At 44.7% G+C, this 16385-nt stretch overlaps 2 protein-coding genes across 2 annotated transcripts in view; both read right to left on the bottom strand.

The window, feature by feature from the left end:
• The window catches only part of EPG5 (ectopic P-granules 5 autophagy tethering factor), a 125107-nt gene extending 117217 nt beyond the window's left edge, over positions 1-7890 (bottom strand). Inside the window, exon 1 of the mRNA XM_070938968.1 lies at positions 7799-7890. Coding sequence (XP_070795069.1) covers positions 7799-7855 — 57 coding nt within the window. The 5' untranslated portion in view covers positions 7856-7890. The remainder of the gene's footprint in view (positions 1-7798) is intronic.
• Positions 7891-11756: 3866 nt separating this feature from the next.
• The window catches only part of PSTPIP2 (proline-serine-threonine phosphatase interacting protein 2), a 50518-nt gene continuing 45889 nt past the window's right edge, over positions 11757-16385 (bottom strand). Inside the window, exons 14-15 of the mRNA XM_070936004.1 lie at positions 14454-14516; positions 11757-12855 (exon numbers count right to left, since the gene is read on the bottom strand). Of these exons, the coding sequence (XP_070792105.1) occupies positions 14464-14516 (53 nt within the window). The 3' untranslated portion in view covers positions 11757-12855; positions 14454-14463. The remainder of the gene's footprint in view (positions 12856-14453; positions 14517-16385) is intronic.

Below are 16385 nucleotides of genomic sequence, written 5' to 3'. Positions count from 1 at the left end.
AATTGGTATTTTTGTCTCTATTTAAGCTATTGCAACAAACGAGGGGGGGATTCTTATTTAGCAACTTCTTGTTATTTTGAAAGATCTCTCCTTTCTAGCAAGACTTCCCTAGTTAATAAAAAAGCTTTGTATCACAAGACACACAAGACAGCCGGTATGTGCCAAGGAAAAAAATCACATGTTACTCAATCAGCCTTGGTTTTAACTCCCAAGTAAACCCCTATTTCACAAACCACCATTGTTTTTGAACACCAAAAGGCTTCCAGGTTCCCATAGGTACAGGCCATCCTCAACTTACAACAGTTCATTTAGTGTGACACCACCACTGGAAAAAAGTGACTTACTCGCACTTATGGCCAGTGGTGAAATCCAATTTTTTTTACTCCCGGTTCTGTGGGCGTGGCTTGGTGGGTGTGATGTGGCTTGGGGGCGTGGCTTGGTGGGCGTGGCAGGAGAAGGATTCTGCAAAATCTCCATTCCCACCTGACTCCTGGGGGAAGGATATTGCAAAATCCCCATTCCCTCCCCACTCCTGGGGGGAAGGATATTGCAAACTCTCCGTTCCCACCCGACTCTGGGGCCAGCCAGAGGTGGCATTTGTCGGTTCTCTGAACTACTCAAAATTTCCACTACTGGTTCTCCGAACTACTCAAAATTTCCACTACCAGTTCTCCGAACTACTCAAAATTTCCGCTACCGGTTCTCCGAACTACTCAAAATTTCCGCTACCGGTTCTCCGAACTACTCAAAATTTCCGCTACCGGTTCTCCCGAATCTGTCAGAACCTGCTGGATTTCACCCCTGCTTACGGCCCTTGCAGCATCTCCAGAGTCACGTGATCGGAATTCAGAGGCTTGGCAACTGGCATGTACTTATGACGGTTGCAGTGTCCCATGAGGTCACAGGATCAACCTTTGCAACTTTCTGACAATTTAAGCCAAATTCACTTCACAACAACAGCAAAGAAAGGTCGCAAAATGGGGCAAAACTCCACTTAAGCAACATTTCACTTAGCAGCAGAAATGTTGGGCTCCATTAGGGCAATAAGTCGAGGGCTTTCTATATTTTCAAGGCCTTCCAAATAAGTCTCTCTAATCTAGCGATTATGACGGCCGTGGCCAGGGGGGCTTTTTATCAGGTCCGCCTGATACGCCAGTTGCACCCCTTTCTGGATCGGGACTCCTTGTACATGGTCACTCATGCCCTCGTCATGTCACGCTTGGACTACTGCAACGCTCTCTACATGGGGCTCCCCTTGAGGAGCACCCAGAGACTCCAGCTGGTGAAGAATGCGGCCGTGCGGATGATTATGGGAGCGACGTGGCGCTCCCATGTAACACCTCTCCTGCGCGAGCTGCATTGGCTCCCGGTGGTCTTCTGGGTGCGCTTTAAGGTATTGGTTCTCATCTTTAAAGCGCTCCATAGCTTAGGGCCAGGATATTTGCGAGACCGCCTGCTGCTACCGATAACCTCCCACCGGCCAATACGCTCTTACAGAGAGGGCCTCCTCAGGGTGCCGTCCGTCAGGCAATGTCGGCTGGCGGCCCCCAGGGGGAGAGCCTTCTCTGTGGGGGCACTCGCCCTGTGGAACGAGCTGCCTCCTGGAATATGACTGACCTTCCGTAAGGCCCTGAAGACTTATTTATTCCACCAAACCGGCCTAGCCTAAATAGTTCTTCATTGGGATTTTAAATTTTATAGACATGGGGGTTTTAAATTGGGAAGCCAATGATTTAATTCTTTTTAACTTTTGTATTGTATGTATTTTTAACTTTGGCTGTTCACCGCCGTGAGTCCCTTCTGGGAGAAGGGCGGTATACAAATTAAATTAAATTTAATTTAATTAATTAATTAATTAATTAATTAATTTGCAGACAAGGTCCCGAGCCAAGAGGGGGAACAAAAGAAAAGCTGCTTTTGTGTCGTTTTGCAACCAAACGGTGCAAACTAAACAACTCTGGAACCCCCAGCCCTTCCTTATCCGTAAGCTGCTTTTCACACGATTTGGTACAAGTGTCAGAGTTGGGCATAAAAATATGTAGAGATTCTCGGTCAACCATGACCTTGGATGACTGAGAAGCTCTACAGACTTTTAGCTGTGCAATTTGGGATGGACGCCTTTCGAATGGTGTGGGAGTAGGAACGGATTTCCAGGGGAAAAACTGCAGGCTACAGGAACCATTTGCACCACTCAGGTCACCCTGAGGACACAGACAAACCTCCAAGTGGCCTCAATGACTCTCTAAAAGGGTGCAAACGACCAGCTGTCTGCAAGGAGTATAAATCCTTCCGTTCTCCGCTCTCCAGTCAGAACTGAAGAAGCTTCTTGGACGAGAAGCGAAACGTCTTCAAAGAAAAAACCAGGAAGTCCAGTTGCCAGTGGAACCAATGGAACAGCTTGCCACTAGAAGTAGTGGGTGCTCCAGCACTGGAGGTTTTTAAGAAAAGACTGAGTGCCGAAAAGGGAGCACTTCGCGCACTCATCTTGGCCATGACCAGGAAAAGCAGCTACCCAGGTGGCATGCACATGCAGGAAAATGAACTTCCGGTTTCCAGCAGTAACCGGAAGACTTGCTGGCTGGCGCACATGCACACGCGTGTGTGAAGAATGGTCACGTTACTTTTTTCAACGCCGGTGTAACTTTAAACAGTCACTAAATGAACTGTTGTAAACTGAGGATTACCTGTATTTTATTTCATTTATACTTCATATTTCTTAATTGTCCATCTACCCCGGAGAGGGGCTCTGGCCAGTGTACAATATCAAGTATATTTAGTAAAACAAATTACTATACCCACTAATCCAAGTTTAGGATGATTCTTGGAAAGATCTGGATCTGTGTAAACTTTGTGTAAGAAATCATGTGACAACTCGCAAAGCATCCCTGGCCTGCTCTGGAGTTGCCATAGGCAAGGGGGATGAGAAAACGGCGAAGCAGCCAAAAACAAAAGCACATTCCAGACGTCTCTCTCTCAAGGATGTCTCCCAGGTTACCTAGAGCGGCCGGAGGGGAGTGATCTCTACAACCCGTGAAATTGCTCCGTTGGCGAATGTGACTGATAACACACCCTGGGGGGAGGGGGGAAATAGTATCAAGTCTGGGCCGTAAATTATGTGGGGGTCAGAGTTGGCTACACTTGTGCCGACATGAAGCTCCTAATAAATAACTGGATTTCTTTTGAAGCTTGGCTCGAGGCTCATGATTTAATTAAGGCATCTGTCGGAATCCTGACAGCAAGCCATCTCTTTCAAAACTAACCCTGACTTCATGACTGACAACTGAATGAAAAAGGCGTTTCCTCAGTCAGTGGATCATCATCGCCATTTTATCCTGCCCGATTTTCTATATTGGTCAACTGAAGGCCAAAAAAAACATACATAACATTCTTGCCTCCTATTTGTACCACAACAGCCTTGTGAGGTGGGATAGGATGAGAGAGACAGAGTGACTGGCCCAAAATCAGAAAACGTTTGGTTATATGTAGGCTGGGCTGAGAATTTGATAATATGAACATAAGGTAACAATAAAACACTCGGCCATCAACAGACACATAGAGATAAACAACATCTACCCAGAATGGATTTCCCCATTGACTTTGCTTGTTAGAAGGTCGCAAAAGGGGATCACATGACCCTGCTGGGACATTGCAACCGTCATAAATGTGAATCATTGTCAAGCGTCTGAATGTAAATCAGGAATGTTTCGATGGTCATAAGTGTGAAAAAATTGCCATAAGCCACTTTTTTTCAGTGTCGAATGGTTGTTAAATGAACTGTTGTAAATTGAGGACTATATGTACACTGACCCAAGCAGACAGTGCCTTATAAGGCAGATGGGTGGTGTGTAGGATAGTCTAGAGCAGTGATGGCTAACCTTTTTGCCGTCGCGTGCCAAAAGCGGGGGGAGTGGGGGGGTTACGCATGTGCATGCCACACCCATAATTCAATGCACCCTGCCCCCCCCTGCACATGCGCATACGACTCCCCACCCCACCCCACACTTTTGGCATGCAATGGCACAGAGGGACCCGAAGGCCCGTTTTTCGCTCTCCCATTTTTTGCTCAGATAAAAAACAGCCTCTCCCCCACCCAGAGGACCTCCGGAGGCCGGAAACGGCCCGTTTGCTGACTTCTGGTGGAACTGGAAGGCCCGTTTTTTCGCTCTCCCATTTTTCGCTCTCTTTCTAGGAGCCTGGGGAGGGCGAAAACAGCCTTCCCCACCCACCCCCGGTGGCCAGAAATGGCTCGTTTGCCGACTTCCAGTCCCACCTAGAAAGCCTCTGGAGCCTGGGGAGAGCAAAAAACGGGCCTTCCCCATCCCCAGAGGCCCTCCGGAGGCCAGAAACAGCCTGTTTCCTGACTTCCGGTGGGCCCGGAAGGCCCAAAACGCTGGAGCTGAGGCTCGCGTGCCCATCAATATGGCTCCGCGTGCCACGACTAGTGTTTAAATTTCCCCAGGTAAACACACCTTTGTGCTAGTAGCACATCATCACGGATGTCCTGAAAAAACACACAGCAGCTGTTTTCAGGATCTCGGGGAAAGGTGTGCCTTTGATAAAATGCCATTTCTAGAAGCTTCTCATTCAGACTGGTGCCATCTCTGATGAAGGGATAAGTGATGAAAATATTTTTTTTAAATATATATATATATCCCTGCTCCTCATTAGAGGAGCCAATAGAACCTCCATGGCCAGGAGCACTGTTTCTTACTGGGCCTTTGAAATGATATTTCTGGGCTTCACGCACCTCCCCTACAGCCAAAGGGGAAAATCTGAGGGTGGGATCATTACAACCCCCAGCATCCACACCCTATCCTTCCGTCAACCCCCCCATCCCTACTGGTAGTCCTTGACTTACAACCACAATTAAGCCCAAGATTTCAGTTTGCTAAAAGCAAGGTTAAGTGAATTGTGCCCCATTTTACAACACCGTTTGCCACAGTCGTTAAGCGGATCACGGCGGTTTGCAAGTGAATCGTGGGATCATTAAGCCAATCTAGATAATCCCCTTGACCTTGCTCGTCAGAAGCTGGCTGGGAAGGTCACAAAAGGGTGGCCGCAAATGGATATATAAGGACAGTGCAATCATCATAAAGACACGCCTGTTGTCACATGCCTGAATTGTGACCACATGATCTTGGGATTGTTGCAACAGTTGTTAAGTGTGAAAATGGGTCGTCACTTTTTCCAGTGCCTTTGTAACTTCAGATGGTCTCTAAAGGAGTAGTTGTAAATCAAGGACTACTTGTAACACCAACAACAATAACAACAACACACACACACACACACACACACACACACACACACACAGACAAATCTGCAAGAAATGAAAAATATTCAGAAAAACAAAATTCCCTAACTGCTAAAGGACTATCTAGGACAGTGATGGCTAACCTTTTTGCCATCACGTGCCAGGAAGGGGGGGGGGGGCAAGGGAGGTCCGCATGCACACGTGCCCACCCCCATAATTCTATGCGCCACGCACCCCACTCCCCCACCCCACTCTTGGCATGTGATGGCCCGTTTTTCTCTCACCTGGCTCCAGATCCTCTGTATGCATCTGGGGAGGGCGAAAACAGCCTTCCCCACCCCCTCGGAGGCCCGAAACGGCCCATTTCCCAACTTCCAGTTGAACAGAAAGTGATGTTTTTTGCTGTCCCCAGCCTCCAGAGACTCCCGGAGCTAAGCTGGCGTGCCAGGCGACATGGCTCCATGTGCCACCTGTGGCACGCGTGCCATAGGTTCGCCATCATGGATCTAGGACTTCCTCTCCTCTGCTAGCAGACGAATTGACCCCAACTGTTTGGGTAGGTTCAGCCCCAAAAATCCCCTGGGATGTATGGGGAACGGGATCCCAGGTAGTCCTAAACTTATGACCAAAATCGAGGCCAAAATTTCTATTGTTAAGACAGTTAAGTGAGTTTTGCCCCATTTTACAACCTTTCTTGACAGAGTTGTTAAGTGAATCGTTGCGAGCGTTAAATTAGCAACAGGGTTGTTAAGTGAATCCGGCTTCCCCATTGTTAAGAGGGTCACAAAAGGTATAAATTGTATGTCCTTGGGACACCTGCAACCGTCATAAATATTTATTTATTTATTTATCTATTATTTAAATTTTTATACTGCCCTTCTCCCGAGGGACTCAGGGCGGTGCACAAATATATACAAGCCAGTTGCCAAGCATCTTTAATTTTGGTCATAGGAGCATGGCGATGGTGCAACGGTCATAAAAACGGTCATAAGTGTGAAAAAAGGTCATAAAACACTTTTTTCAGTGCCGCTGTAACTTCAAACCATCACTAAACAAGCTGCTGTAAGTCAAGGACTACCTGTACCTCCCTTTCATCCCAGGGCTGGCTGGACTTCAGCATTACCAGAGGCTTTTCCCTCCCTCCATCACTCTTGCAAGAATGAGGATTTCTCAATCTCATCCAGGTGAAGAGGGCTGGGACTTCAACTCCCAGAATTCCTCCAGCTGGGGGAATTCTGGGAGTTGAAGTCCCAGCCCTCTTCACCTGGTCCAAGGTGGAGACACACACCCAGCTGTGATGATTTTGCTCTAATGAGACACTCAGCTGTGATGACTTCACTCCAATTTACAAGGCCAGGAAATGGCTTTCAAGGTTTAAATAAGCCCAGATGTGATCCAGGGAGGCTTTTCTTTCTGGACAAGGAGAAGTCTATCTGGGATAGGCAATATAGCAATTCAATAAATGAAATATATATATATAATTTTGTGGATAGATAGATAGATAGATAGATAGATAGATAGATAGATAGATAGATAGATAAAATTATATATTTACATTTCGCTGATAAAGAAATAAAGGGAGACTAGTATAGATCTATTTCAAGATATTTAGCTCTCATCAGCTAGCCATAGCCTTACTCGGATTCGAACTTGGGCTGCCTGCAAATTTAATATAAATTTGGAATAAAATGGTTTGTCGTGAATGCGACTGCTTGAGGGCTCCTGGATTGGAGCTGAAAGGCGAAAGGGATGCAGTATGCTCCCTCCCACATGTTGGGGTAGACCAGGTGCGATAGAAAAACACATAATTATATATATGTATGTATATGTATATGTATATGTATGTATAATTTTATAGATATTATATAGATATATACAAATTTATATTTGTATATATCTATATAATTTTCATTTATTGAATTGCTACATTGCCTATCCCACCCACCCAAGTGGTCAGATAGACTGTATATATAATTTTCATTATATATGTGTGTGTGTGTGTGTGTGTGTGTGTGTGTGTGTGTCATTTTCATTTTTTCATTTATTTTCAAAAATTATTTATATATATATATATATATATATATCCCTGCTCCTCATTAGAGGAGCCAATAGAACCTCCATGGCCAGGAGCAGTCTATCTTACCTGAGCCCTTGAAATGATACTTTCTGGGTTTCACGCACCTCCCCCCACCACCACCACACACAGCCAAAAAAAGTGGGGGAGGAATCTGAGGATGGGATTACAACTCCCAGCATCCACAGCCGGCCCACCCTTTGGGGGTCACTGGGAGTGGGGGAGTGGGAGGGTGGGGGGAGATGAAGCCTCCCTTCTCTCTCTCTCTCCCCTCCCCCCCCAATGGCTGGCTGGAAAGAGGAGCGTTGGGAGTTGTAGTCCACCCCAATCGACGTCCGCTGGGAAGCATGGGCTCCCTGGTCCGACCCAGCATCCAAAGCGAATAGGTTTAGGGTTGGTTTAAAAAAGAGGGGGGGGGGCTTTCTGGTAGGGGACGATGGGTATTGTAGTCCCGCGGCCCCTCCCCGGGTTACCTTCGCTCTGACCCGGCTGCTTTTGCTCCGGCTGCGCGGCTTGACCGCCTCCGCCATCCGCCCGGCTGCCGCTTCGCCTCCTTCTTTCTCCGGGCTTGTTGTTTCTGCAGTGCCCGAAGAGGCGGAGGGGGCGTGGTCAGGATCACGTGATCGAAAAAAAAAAAGCGAGGCCCTAGACGTAGGAAAAGGGAAGAGGCGCCAACCCGCCCGCAGCTTCCGCGTCCCAATCAGAGGAGAACGTTGAATTTCACCACCACCTCCGAATATGCATAGCCACGCCCTCCTCCGGCATAGCCGCGCCCACCTCTGAATTCAGCCTCGCTTTCTTCCCTCACAGAGACTGGAAGAGGGTTGGACTTCAACTCCCAGAATTCCCCAGCCAGAAGAGATGAGTTCTGTGCTCTGAATTCAAAGCAGGGAATTCTGGGAGTGGAAGTCCACACGCCTCTTCAGGGCTTCTGAGATGCAGAAACGCTGCTAAAAACACTCCCAGAAGAGAATGGCGTAGAGCAGGAGTCTCCAACTTTGGCAACTTTAAGACTTGTGGACTTCAACTCCCAGAATTCCCTGCTCTGAATTCAGAATTCACCTCTTCTGGTTGGGGAATTCTGGGAGTTGAAGTCCACAAGTCTTAAACTTGCCAAGGTTGGAGACCCCTGGCATAGAGAGCCTCCCCTGTTTTAAGGTGACAGCACCTGACAGGCTTCTGCGTTATTGGGACAGCTCAGCAAGTGGGAGGGGCTGCTTGGATGGGAGACCACCAGGAAATCCCAGGCCAGGCTGGTTAATCTGAAAACATCCCAGGGGAAGACATGGGAAACTTTTTCCGTTTTTGTTTCTGACAAAACTCTGAATTTGTCCCTAGACGTCCATTGGAGTTGAAGGCGAATTTTTTTTTATTATTATTATTTTTTAATTTGATTTATATGCCGCCCTTCTCCAGAGACTCAGGGCGGCTTACAATGCGTTAAGCAATAGCCTTCATACTTTTGTATATTTATACAAAGTCATCTTATTGCCCCCACAAACTGGGTCCTCATTTCACCTACCTTAGAAAGGATGGAAGGCTGAGTCAACCTTGAGCCTGGTGAGATTCGAACCAGCAGTAATTGCAGGCAGCTGTCTTAATAACAGGGTGCTTAGACCACTGTACTATCAAGGCTCTGGCTTCTTTTCTCTTTAGCCCCAACCCTGGGCTTTCTGGGAATGGAGGCAAATGAAGGACTGTCCCCCCCTTCATGGATGCAATAAAGGAAAGCAATGGGAAAAAAAAATAAGGTTTCCATTCGTTTTGACATTTTCGTGTTATTTATTTGCGACGATGAAGGATCAGGGCTTTTCTTTTGGGGAATCTCCAGGCGCCATTCAATGTTTGCAAACCAGAATTTTGCAAAAATGCCCCTCTAACCCATTTTTATTTATTTTATTTTATTTTTTTATTAAACATTTTTTACAAAACAAAAAGAAAGCTTTAACACTTTTTCTATTTCAACAGTTTCGCCTTAGTCAAAAATGTCATACTTATACATTTTTCCTCCCTTATTTCTACTATATCTTTTATACATATACTTCTAATATTTATTTATTTACATGTACACACTTTCATTTCTACAATTTTTGTTTCCTCATATTTACAATTAAACTTCTACTCCCTATTCGACCATTATTTAATTTTTCCTTGCCTTTTCTCTCTCTCCTCCAACCATTCATACCATTTCTCCCACACTAAGTAATATTCTGTTTCCTCTTTTTCTTGTATCTCCTTTGTTAATTTGTCCATCTCTGCACATCTACCCATTTTTAAGTCTACCAAATTTCTTCTCCACCAATCACCATCGAGGAAGGGAGTCCTGCGAAGTCATAACATTGCAACGTGGAAGAGCGACCCCTGGCGGTCTGGGTGGGAAAGGTTTCTCTCTCTTCTTTTTTTTCTTTTTTTTGCTTTTAATATGAGTTTTGCTCATTTCTTTTCGGATTTTCAGCCCTGCCTGTGCAAATTCTTAATGTGCAATTTTATAGACCTCCTAGACCGCGTCTATTTTCTTGGCCTACGTAATTCCCAGCCCAATAACACAATAAAGCATGACTAGGTGGCTCTGTGGCTAAGACACTGAGCTTGTCGATCAAAAAGGTCGGCAGTTCGGCAGTTCGAATCCCGGGTCTCCTGTGTGAGCAGGGGGTTGGACTAGATGACCTCCAAGATTCCTTCCGACTCTGTTACCGTTACATCTGGAGGGAACCAGTTTAGAGGAATCACACCATTGAACCCGCTGCCTCACTCAACAACTTTTGATTTGAGAGTTGGATTCCTGCAGACCACCAAAGCAGGGGAGAAATGCTCCCGGTTCAGACCGGATCGCCCGATCTGGTAGCGATGGAGGCGGGTGGTTCAGAGAACCGGTAGCAAAAATCCCTGCCCCCCCCATTGCCCAGCTGAGCCGCACAATCATCAGAGGCTTTTTTTTTATTTTTAAAAGCATTTTTTTCTACAACCTCTTTGGCCGAAAAAATGCTTTTAAAAGTAAAAAAAAAAAAAAAGCCTCTGATGATCGCGCAGCTCAGCTGGGATCATCAAAGGCTTTTAAAAGCATTTTTTCTACAACCTCTTCGGCCGAAGAGGTTATAGAAAAAATGTTTTTAAAAGGAAAAAAAGCCTCTGCCGATCAGGCAAGGCAGCTGGGATTGTCAGAGGCTATTAAAAAAAAAAAGAAAGCCTCTGCCGATCAGGCAAGTCAGCTGGGATCGTCAGAGGCTTTTAAAAAAAGAAAAGAAAACCTCTGCCGATCAGGCAAGTCAGCTGGGATCGTCAGAGGCTTTAAAAGCATTTTTTTTTACAACCTCTACAGCCGAAGAGGTTGTAGAAAAAATGGTTTTAAAAGTAAAAAAAAAAAAAAAAAGTTGGCCACGCCCACTCGGTCATATTAAACCACCCCCACCACCAAGCCACGCCCACAGAACCAGTAGTAACAAATTTTACATTTCACCACTGCACCAAAGGATCTTCCTTGTGGCAATCCATGGAGGTTGTTTCGCCTCCAGTCCTTCGTAGAAAATTAGGCAGCGTAAGATTGCCCTCCCCCCCACCAGCAATCCTGTCCCTCGTATGGATGATGATGACAGAAAAGAATGGATTTATTGCAGGATCCAATCTGGGTCGGTCATTGGGACCAGAGCTTGTCTTCCGAGCTTTCAGACTCATGCTGGAACCCATCTTCAGAGAACTTCTCTCTAGCTGAGTGTGTGGTATTTTATAGTTCCTGTAGTGTGTGGCTTTTGATTGGGGTGTATTGATGGGTGGCTTTTAAGTCATTGGCTGTCATTTGCTTGTGCTGCCCAAGCCTAAGTACTTGATAGGTTGGGGGTAAATCAGCACTCCTGATTTGACTGACGAGGGAGGGGTCTGTTTCCCAGGCTTCAATCATTTCCCTGGCTGTTTCTGTGCCTGCTCGTCCGACAATCTTAGTAGCAGCAAAATTGAATGTGGGCCCTTGTTCATTGCAGTGTGAGGTTACCCATGAGTTCGGGCAGTGGTGAAATCTAAAATTTGTTACTACCGGTTCTGTGGGCGTGACTTGGTGGGGGGGGTAATGTGACTGGGTAGCCATGGCCAATTTTTTTTTTTTTTTACTTTTAAAACCATTTTAGCACTAATGATGTTACACAGTTTGGTAACGAGACGTCTGTGAGAAAACAACGATCCCACAGTTCAAATCTGAAAGAAAACCTTTAGGAAAAAAAAAATTCCTAAATTAACAGAGCCCACCTATGCCCAACAAAGCAGTTGTCACATCAAGAACACAATTTAATATTAATTGCTTATTTTTTTCTCCTAAAACAACTCTTAGAATTCATCTTCCAAAAATAGAATAGTAAGAATAGAAATTTATTTATTTATTTTTTATTTGATTTGATTTTTATACCGCCCTTCTCCAGCAGGACTCAGGGCGGTGAACAGCCGAGATAAAACAGAGCATACAAAATTTAAAAAACAGTTTAAAAGGTAATTAAATAATTTCGGCCCGCAATTTAAAACAACCCAGTTAAAACTAATGGGGTAGGAAATGGGGTAGGATTAAAAGTATGGATGACCCCTCAAAAAAGGCAACAGAGAAATCCTGCAGCAACCTGCTTTGGCTTCCAGAATTTTCCATGAGTGGGTAGTATAGCAGCCACACGTTTTCTGTCCCTCGTAATCATGAGGACTAGAAACTTGCTTTTAACTAAAAGGAGGGTTTCACAGGCCGCTGACTCCGCACCATCACAACTCAAAAGTCCAGGAGAAGGATTAACCTGAATGTTACTGCAGTTCCCACAGACTGGCTCCCGGGTCATTTGCAGACAAATAAGTATTTTAATTATTATTGCTTATTGAATCAGGAAGAGTCCATTTGCTTTAGATTTCATTGGATTTTGGCCGAGACTAAAAAACAAAAAGGAAGGTAATCCAAACTCCATAAGCTTTCCTTCCACTCTCCAACAGAATTAAGTCAGATCTAAGAATTAAGGCTAATATCATGGGATTGTCTTGTTCCATCCTCACAACAACCTTGTGAGGTAGGTCAGGTTAAAAACTGCAGTGTTTCCCAAGATGCCTGATTTTAAGGTAACTCACACATATGTGTAATCCTTCCGATGTCAAACTCCCCCCCCCTCTTACTAATTAAAAAGGCAAGGGGTCCAAGGATGTAGTCAAAAAAAGGCAAGATTGTGTCTCTGACAGTGCAGTTGATGCTACAGCTGCCATCTTGACTTTTCCGACCACATCCTGCAAACAACCCCTGCGGGGGGGGAGGGGGGGTTATCCCTTCCTTCAAACGAATAAAACAACCGAATATTGATGTTATTTGCCAGAAAATAAGCATTCTCTCGGTACTTTTCTGCCGTGGAACCATCCTCCATCTTTCCAAAATGTTCTTCTCCGATTGCGTTTTTAAAATAATAATTAATGCACCCCAGAAAGAGCAAAACTCCATTTGGGGAAGTATAGTGGGACAGCTTTTAAAATGCTGCTATTTGATTTCCTCACAGAGGTATCGTCGAATGAAAGATTCCAAGATCTAGAGGGAAGAAAAGGATCAGAGAGTGAGAAAAATACAGACTGGGATCCATCTACAAGTAATCCTCGACTTACGACCACAATTGAGCCCAAAATTTCTTGTCGCTAAGTGAGACATTTGTTAAGTGAGGGGGCGGTGCTCATCTCCGTTTCAAAGCCGAAGAGCCAGCATTGTCCGAAGACGGACATGGCAACCGTCATAACTATGAGTCAGTTGCCAAGCATCTGAATTTTGATCATGTGACCATGGGGAGGGGATGCTGCAACGGTCGTAAGGGTGAAAAACGGTCATAAGTCATCTTTTTCAGTGCTGTTGTAACTTTGAATGGCCACTAAATGAACCATTATAAATCAAAGACTACCTGTACTAAACTAAGCCATGATCTGTGATTTGCTGATCGAGCTTTACACCTTGTGGTAAGCCAAGATCCGTACTTCCAAATTGCAAGCGTTGAATTCTTGCAATAAATTAAGCCCAGATTGAGCAAACCTTGTTTGGGGAGATTAATATGATTAATGTTAATATGATATGTTAGTTTATGGTTTAGCATCTTGCATTAATCTAGCAATACTCTTTGTAAGCTGTGGCTTATGATTGAGGGCTTAGTGTACAATCAGCAAATCTTGTTTATTCATACTTAAGAACAGCCAAAGTATAATTGTCAATTAAACCATAATGTAACACATTTCAATCTTGGTAATTTAAAGATGCCTGGACTTCAATTCCCAGAATTCCTCAGCCAACATTAAAAACCTTGGAGGTTTTTAAAAAGAGATTGGACAACCATTTGTCTGAAATAGTATAGAGCCATGATGGCGAACCTATGGCACACGTAGCCATATAGGTGGGCACGCGAGCTCAGCTCTGGCGCACATGCGCACGCTGGCCAACTGATTTTCGGGCCTTCTGGGCCCACCAGAAGTAGGGAAAAAGGCTGTTTCCTGCCTTCGGAGGACCTCGGGGGTGGGGAGGTCCATTTCTCTCTCTCCCCAGCCTCCAGAGTCTTTCTAGGAGTCTGTGGAGGGCGAAAATGGCCTTCCCCACCCCCTCAGAGGCCCTCTGGAGGCTGGAAATGGCCCGTTTGCCGACTTCTGGTGGGATTGGAAGTTGGCAAACGGGCCATTTTCAGCCTCCGGGATGAGGGGGAGGCCATTTTTGCCCTCCCCAGACTCCTAGAAAGGCTCCGGAGGCTGGAGACAGCAAAAAACCGGCCTACTGTGCCATCACGTGCCAGGAGCAGGGGGAGCGGATGGGGGCATGTGCGGGGGCAGGGTGCATAGAATTATTGTGCGTGACACACACACACATACCCGCTCCTGGCATGCGATGGCAAAAAGGTTAGCCATCACTGGTATAGAGTTTCCTGTGTGAACGGGGTTGGACTAGAAGACCTCCAAGGTCCCTTCCAATGCTGTTATTCTGTTAGTCTAGTGTGGCTGGCTGGGGAATTCTGGGAATTGAAGTCCACACATCTTAAAGTTGAAAAACACTGCCTTAAGACGTTGTATAAACACAGAGATATTCTGTATTATTCTATTCCAGTAATATGCTTAATTAGATAAGCACTTTAAGTTCCTTTTCTAAATGACCAAACTTACCATCTCTGCACTAGTGGGGATGAATTAAACTATATCCATCCACGGAAGCATAGTTAGCATCCCCTATAAAAGCAAAGGTGACAATTAATCCACAAGGTAAAATGTCTGAACCCAAATTCAAAATGGCAAAAACTGTGCTTGATTAACCAACAAGTTAGGTAAGAACCACCGTTTTAGGGAATAGGCAGGTGTAAAGTCTAATTAAGATTAGGAGATTCACAGAATGTTTATTACAAGCAGCTGGAGGCAATTCAAATCAAGGTCAGGAACTAAACATTATCATTTAAGGATCCAAAATTAACCCCTCCCTCCTTTTAAGGTGCTCTTGGTCCACAATTGCAGGTATTCCTCAACCTTTCGACAGCTTGAAGTCATCATGGTCATTAAGCAGATCATCACGTGACCGATTCCTGATTTTAGGACATTTTTTGCAATGGTTCTTAAATGAATCACCATGGTTGTTAAGGGAAGTCATTGTCTGGCGTGGATCTTTTTTGCTGGAAACCAGAAATAAATGCCAGTTTCCCGCAAAAGAAAAAAAAACAACAACCCAGCATAAACCACAATCACGTGACCGGGATGCTACAAATGGCCGTAAATGTGGTTTGTTCGCTGAGTGGCCAAATGTGATCACATGACCACAGAGAGAGGCAGAAGTTGGCACTTCGACTCTGGGTCATAAAAAGTACCTTTTTTGGGGGGGTGTCCATTGTAACTTTGAACAATTGCTAAGCGACCGTCATAAGTTGAGGACTACCTGCATGGGAGATTTTCATGCACCTGTTTGCCATAATGTTGGGGGGGAAAACAGAAGGGGATGGGGAAATTAAATCTCTGCCTTCCCCCATCACAAGTTCTCTCTCCTCGCTCAATAGATCCAGTTCTACAGAGGAATTATTGAGTCTGTCATCTGCACCTCTATAACTGTCTGGTTTGGTTCTGCAACCCAACAAGACAGACACAGACTTCGGAGGGATAATTAGAACTGCAGAAAAAAGAATAGAATAGAATAGAATAGAATAGAATAGAATAGAATAGAATAGAATAGAATAGAATGGAATGGAATGGAATGGAATGGAATGGAATGGAATGGAGTGGAGTGGAGTGGAGTGGAGTGGAGTGGAATGGAATGGAATGGAATGGAATGGAATGGAATAGAATAGAATAGAATAGAATAGAATAGAATAGAATAGAAAATATGGAATGGAGTAGAGTGGATGGAATGGAATGGAGTGGAGTGGATGGAATGGAGTGGAGTGGAGTGGAGTGGAATGGAATGGAATGGAATGGAATGGAATGGAATGGAATGGAATGGAATAGAATAGAATAGAATAGAATAGAATAGAATAGAATAGAATAGAATAGAATAGAATAGAATAGAATACTTTATTGATCAAGTGTGATTGGACACACAAGGAATTTGTCTTGCTGCATACGCTCTCGAAGTACATAAAAGAAAAGATACATTCGTCAAGAATCATAAGGTACAACACTTAATGATAGTCATAGGGAAACAGTCAATATAAATCATAAGGATACCAGCAACAAGGTTACAGTCATACAGTCATAAGTGGGAGGAGATGGGTGATAAGAATGATGAGAAGATTAATAGTAGTGCAGACTTAGTAAATAGTTTGACAGTGTTGAGGGGATTATTTGTTTAGCAGAGTGATGGCATTCGGGGAAAAACTGTCCTTGTGTCTAGTTGTTTTGGGGTGCAGTGCTCTATAGCGTCGTTTTGAGGGTAGGAGTTTAAACAATTTATGTCCAGGATGCGAGGGATCTGTAAATATTTTCACAGCCCTCTTTTTGACTCGTGCAGTATTCAGGTCCTCAATGGAAGGCAGGTTGGTAGTAATTGTTTTTACTATTTACTTTGTTTAGTAAAAAATTGTTTTTACTAATTTACAATTACTATAATTGTAATTATAG

Source organism: Pituophis catenifer, unplaced genomic scaffold (genome assembly GCF_029215685.1).
Source record: "Pituophis catenifer annectens isolate HBS135680 unplaced genomic scaffold, rPitCat1.0.hap2 SCAF_2, whole genome shotgun sequence".
Classification (NCBI taxonomy): domain Eukaryota; kingdom Metazoa; phylum Chordata; class Lepidosauria; order Squamata; family Colubridae; genus Pituophis; species Pituophis catenifer.
Note: the sequence above shows the minus strand (reverse complement) of the source record. Positions and strands in the feature narration are given on the sequence as shown.